The sequence below is a fragment of the Anas acuta genome, chromosome 7, assembly GCF_963932015.1.
Source record: "Anas acuta chromosome 7, bAnaAcu1.1, whole genome shotgun sequence".
NCBI lineage: Eukaryota > Metazoa > Chordata > Aves > Anseriformes > Anatidae > Anas > Anas acuta.
The window spans coordinates 8,081,694-8,087,693 of record NC_088985.1 but is presented as its reverse complement, the minus strand read 5'-3'; the positions used below and the strand labels follow the sequence as shown (position 1 = coordinate 8,087,693).

General features: G+C 41.8%; 1 protein-coding gene across 33 annotated transcripts in view; it reads right to left on the bottom strand.

The window, feature by feature from the left end:
* Positions 1–1,226: 1,226 nt before the first annotated feature.
* ANK3 (ankyrin 3) overlaps positions 1,227–6,000 on the bottom strand; it is a 296,280-nt gene continuing 291,506 nt past the window's right edge. For 31 of the 33 annotated variants that reach the window (XM_068688711.1, XM_068688729.1, XM_068688728.1 and 28 more), the window contains 2 exons: positions 5,870–5,962; positions 1,227–2,607 (listed from right to left, as the gene is read on the bottom strand). In XM_068688711.1, the coding sequence (XP_068544812.1) occupies positions 5,894–5,962 (69 nt within the window). In that variant the 3' untranslated portion in view covers positions 1,227–2,607; positions 5,870–5,893. The remainder of the gene's footprint in view (positions 2,608–5,869; positions 5,963–6,000) is intronic. The other 2 variants (XM_068688723.1, XM_068688731.1) reach the window with 1 other exon arrangement.

Sequence of the window (6,000 nt, the reverse complement as noted above, 5' to 3'; positions counted from 1 at the left end):
CTGCTGGCCACTACAGCCTTTGTTTCAAACTGTAAAGCCATGATATAATAGTAAATATATGCATCTACACACCATTTACTAAAAAAAGTATTCATTTTTGTCTAACTGATGTGGATACTTGCGTCTGGGAGAGCAGCAACTGAACAGTGAGGTCTCCAGAAGCGTGAACACTGCCGTTGTTGGACTGTGACCTGCAGTAAGATGTATTTGTTCTTCACTTTTGTAAGTGGCATTTGCCCTGCAGACTAGCTTGTGTAAGGACTGGAACCATCAGCATTGTATCAGCAGTATCCTGAGCTTGGTAAAAGGTGCATGGCAACACAGACTGGCTGCTGAAATTAAGAAAAACCCTTTGTTTACTGCCACTACTTCAAAAGCTCACAGCCCTAGTGACTCAAGCACTGACAAACAAACCTGTTATGCTCTGCTGAAGCCAAGTGCTTTTCACCAGTTGAGAGCTCTGCTGACTGACCCCAGGTGAGGACTGGTTCCTGTGGGGATCAGCTTTCAGAATAATGCGGATTTAACAAGCAGACTGAGCCATCTCTGTAGCAATGGAGCTTCCTCGGGTGCCAAGTTAGCATAAAATACATCTTCGTATTACCTTGAAAGTTAGGTAAAAGTGAACCTTGAGCAATAAAATTATTTATTACACTTAATCAGAAGACCACAATGAGTGTGTATTGATGTTGCTTACAAAACTTTGCTTTGGCAACAAAGCCAAGTATTTATATATAATGGCCCATCACCTGTGCTATACAGGAAGTGCATGCAATATACAGGAGATGTACACTTCATTTACATCGTCTACAACAGGTTGGTTGTTGGTGTGACTGAGACACGCTGGGAACAAAACTGCTTTCAGCAGTGGTGTTCCTGGTTCGTGATGGGGTGAAACAAATTAAAGGTCCAGAGTTGACACGTGTTGGAGAAGAGGCTGTGCGTAACCTATTAGACCTGTCCTTTCCCCAGGTCTGAGGAGGGCTCCTAATGTCCCAGAGAGGTGGGGTTTCCTTACTTTTGCTGAGGATGTGCTGGCTGCTGTGTTACTCCTGTTCCACCCACTCTGGGACAGCCTGCCAAGTGATGACCTGTCACACTATGAAGACGAGGAGGTGGATCACACAAAAGAAACTGAGAGGAAAAGAAGCAAAAAGCCAGGGATAATTAATGGCTGACATTCCAAAAACACTTCTATAGAGCACAATAACACTGCCAAATACACGTTATCCAAGAGTTTTAACACAATTTATTTTATGCTTAAATAATCAACTAGATCATCCAGTGTTTGTTGTTTTCATACATATGTAATTAGAGCTATTATCAATGAATGCTGTTTCCATATGAATATAATCAACAAATCAAAGTATTTCACCAAAACCCAAATAAAAATGCCCTTTAAAACACAGCAGCCTTAACAACCTAATATTACACTGCTAGGATGATTACAGATGATTGGCTTACTGAAAGATTCTACATCTTATAGCCAGTACACAATACAGTAATAATTTTACAGCGTGCTGCCAGTCTATTAGCTAATAATTTCTCTTCAGTTCATTTAAAAATATCCCGAACTTGTGCCCGTCAGAGCACCAACCCACTTCTAAAGCTGCAAGCATTACCCCCATTATAAAGCGAGAACAGATAGCACCCCCCTCCCCATAATGCAACTACTGTATATGTTATGGTTTTTAGGTCATTTCATTGAAAAATTGGCAACAGCAACAAATATTAGATGAAGGGCTTTGTGTTTACAGATAAAATCTTATTTTTCATGTTGCAGTATAGTGTTTGCAAAACTGGAAAAGATTTAATCAAAATAAGGTGAAACACATGCATCAAAATATTAGTACTCTGAAGAAAAATTTTCACAGAACTACAGAATTCCTCATTTTGGGAATCATTTAAATTTGCAGCAGATTTTAAAGATTTTTTTAAAATCAAGCTAGCGTTTTTGCATATACAAACATTATAATTGCTAATATACAAGAATCTGTGAAGATACACCCAGAATATCCCTGTAGGTGTAGCCGCTTGAGACACCTAGCCTGCTCAATGCATTCGCAGTATTCTGTTTGTGATCGAAAAGGCAGTGCCTTATCAACATTTATTCTATTTGTTAGAATTTATACAGTGTTATTTATTTACAGCAAAACTATTGATGTTTAAAAAAGAAACAAACAGTGTTTTATACCCTGACAGTTTGGGTCCAAGAAAAATAAGGCGAGCTGTTGTGGATTTTAGTAATTTTAGTGTCTTTCCATGGTTTAACCATTTCGTCTTCATACATCCCCTCTGGCCACAGGAATTTATTTCTTTTGTGATGACATCAAACTGCTTGAAATAAGCTGTTAACAGCATGGCATCTTGTATATACACTGCATTGTTAACTGCGCACTCTCCAATCCTGTGAATGAAAGTGAATTTCCATGCTCTGTAAATTGGCTCATGCTAAATTATTTTTTTTTTTGTTGTTTTGTTTTTGTTTTTGCATAAAAACCATGCGGTTAATGTGTGGAAGCAGCAAACACACGCACACTTTTATAGGTGAATGTTTAATTCCTGTTGATTTTTCTTCCAGAATACTGGCAGTAAAAGCACACAGTCCTACAGAAAGAAAAGAGAGCACAAAGTCATTTCAGAATATCTCAGAATCAATTTCATGCCTTTCCCTGACTAAACAAAATAGTTCTAATTGGCATTATGGGATTCTGTAATGGGATAAATCATACTGTTTCTAGGTATGTAATGAAATTAGCTGAGCTCCCAGCATGAAGGGAAAATGCATCCACAGACATCCACATTGCTCATGAGCTGATTTACAAATATGTTTGCTAGACGCTGCATTTCATCACCCCAGACAAAGTAACAGCTTTTCAGAATGGATTACAATAAATCTGTACTCTGTAATGGAAGAAATAGCATTCGTTATCTCCGAGAGCCGCTTCTTTCTCAACCCATTTTTGTTTATTGTCTCCAACCATCCACAGTGGTCTAAAACCTGCACTCCTTGGACATCCACCTCTCTCAGCTGCTTGGGGAATGGGACCAAGAGAGCCAGGAACCTGGAAGCAAGTCTTTATGAGGCTTCATGAAGGACAGAGCAAGGAAGGGCTGTCTAATACATCTTCCACCTGGCTCCATGAGTGGCACAGAGGAGACAGAGGGTCCAACCCCTGTTCTCCTGCCCATCCCAAAATGATCATGCAGCCAGCACATAAAAGCAGGTTTGTTAAATGCGTGACAGTGACGTCTTTCAGGAGGGAGGCACAAAGCAGAAACGAAACACTGGTGAATGGGAGCTGCAAGACCTGCGAGCTCCCCAGCACCTGGGTGCTGGGAACGCTGTTTGCAAGTGTGGCTTGTGCAGTGCCTGCGGGATTCAGGCTGGCATGGACATGCCTGTTTACTAATCAGGTCACAGGTCCACACACATTCCCTGGGAGCGCTTGCGCTCTCCTATGCTGAAACAATGTGTCCTTGCCCACATCTACTCTGACATATTATCTATTCCACAGCTGAAAGCTGCCTGTTCACAATGCAGCAGCAGTCAGGCCAGCTTGCACAGTACTGGGTGGAAACCTGTCCCGTAGCCCTGCAGAGCTTCAAAAAAATGTGTGGCTTTTCCGTTCAACCCGTATTTTGCAATGGGTTTACTTGCAATGGTCACAAAGCAATTTTTACAGCAAAATCTGGCAACAGATGTTCACCGCCCCCCCCCAAACATTTAAAGGAAAAGCAGCACTTCTGTTCCCCATTTATTTATTTATTTATTTATTGTCTTTTGGGACCAAGAAACCAACTGGTTTTCTGTCAGAAACCCTAGTCTCTGAAAACGTAACCTCTTCTGCATTCAGATGGAATGTCTTCAACAGACACTTCAGACACTTGACTGAGCTAACAATTATTTAATACACCCTTGCTCATGACCTCTTATCAAAGCTTGGACCACAAAGACTCCTCTTACATGACAAAGTTCCCCCTGAGCAAGGGCTTATCTAAGGAGGACTAAGTTTCTGATGGGCTCTACAAGGGCAGAATTGCCTCCTAGAAGGCACAAAAGAAATGCATCAACAGCCACGGGAGCACATCTGCTTCTGAGGAAGTCAGACTGGCGTTCTCAATGTCAGAATATGTTTTATACATTAGGCAAAGACTGCTTTATTAATTAGTGTCATTTTATTTTGAAATATCAGCCCTCCTTATTCCAAATATGAGCTGCATCACACTTGCAGGCTGGCGGGCTCTTCATCTGCACCACTTAAGGAGTTCAATGCCCATCCTGCCGTCAGTGCCTTCAAATTCACACATTTCTACTGGTTTCCCCCTGCGGATCCACAGTGGCTCTGGGTGCACAGAGGTAACTGCCCAACAGATCTCACCTTAGCTTTAAGCATGTAGATAGCACTCAGGTGGAAAGGAAAACTCCGAATTTCAAAAGAGAAGCATGGGAACTAACTTGGGACACAATTTCATACAAGCAATGCTGTCCCTTTGGCTTGCTTTCCTCTGGTATCCCCGAGCTCCATGAAGGAGAAAGGCCTGCCCTTTCAAAACATTAAATCTTTTATGAGTATATTCAGCAGCAAACCATGTGAAGTGGTATTATTCTATTAGCACATGTGGGAAGGCTCTCAATAAAAGCAGGAATTCAGTGGTTGTGCTTGACTGACCCAGTAGGTGCTAGGAGTTGCTGAAAGCACACTGAAAGCAAGCCAGTCACTTTATGGTGCTTGCTCTGGAGGGCTTGATCCCATAAAGCTCTCTGCAAGATACCACACATCGAGTCCCCGTGGTCTCAAGCAGCAGTATTCACATACTCAGAAAACCAGCATGGCCAGGTGGCTTTAGGGGGGCATATTACAGCACTTGGAAGGGACTAAGGACACTCTGTTCTATACTTCCACATCGTTATTTGTTATATTTTACAGGCCCTGTTTATTCTGTTCCTTAACCCTAAAATCAATCAATCCCTATACCAGATGTATAGGAAAATGATAAAACAAACTCCCATTTCCCCAAATCCTCCTTCACCTGTTTCCTAAAAGCCACCAAAGCTAAGAAAAATTCTGAGTGGAAAAAAGACCCACGGTAAATACACTGTGCGATTACAGTTCCAGCACACCATTCCAGAGCAAGTGCAAGCTACATTCCACCTGATTATGAGGTAAGACTTCACTGCGAGAGTGACAGAGCACTGAAACAGGTTGTCCAGAGAGGCTGTGGAGTCTCCTTCTCCAAAGATATTCAAAACCCACCTGGATGTGATCCTGGACAACCTGCTCTGCTTTTCTGTGAGTCTGTGTCAGCCGGTGGCATTTGGATTTACTTTGGGGAGCCCTCATACTGTCACAGCTGCTCTTCTCTTACAATCACTGAAGTTGGATCAATAAATTTTACAAGAAACATTTGGTAAGGATTATTTGTTGGCAAATATTTAGACACTTACTGGCTCTTCCAAGGACACTCACTTGCATAACTGCCTGCAGATCACATGTTCAACTGTGGAAGAAGTCTTTCAGTACATTTACTGGTATGCAGCTCTTTCACTAGTCATGTCTAAGTCCACTTTTAGCAGTAGAGAACGCTGTGGATTACAAACTCTGTGCTTTGTGAAATTCCCCAAATCTTACACATGGCTCAGTTTTGCTTTGCTTTATGTTCCGAGAGATAAAGCTCACCTTCTATGCATGAACTCAAGGTCATTTTCTTCATACAGGACTGAAGACCACCTATTCAGCTTTGCAGCTTGAAAGTGATGCCAAGGTAGCAGAAAGCAAGCCACTGCACTGCTTAGGTGCGAGCCCCTTCTCTACACAGTGCTGTGCTAGCAAAAGCTTTACAAGGGAAGAAAATTGATCAAACTCACCGTTCAGTGGTTGGCTTTCAACTTTCATGAGTAACTTTTCTTCTCCACATGTCTGACTTCTTTCTTTGTCTTAACCTTGTAAGCTTCACCCTGCTTTAAAGGAAAATATAAACGTTAACATAGCCTGTGGA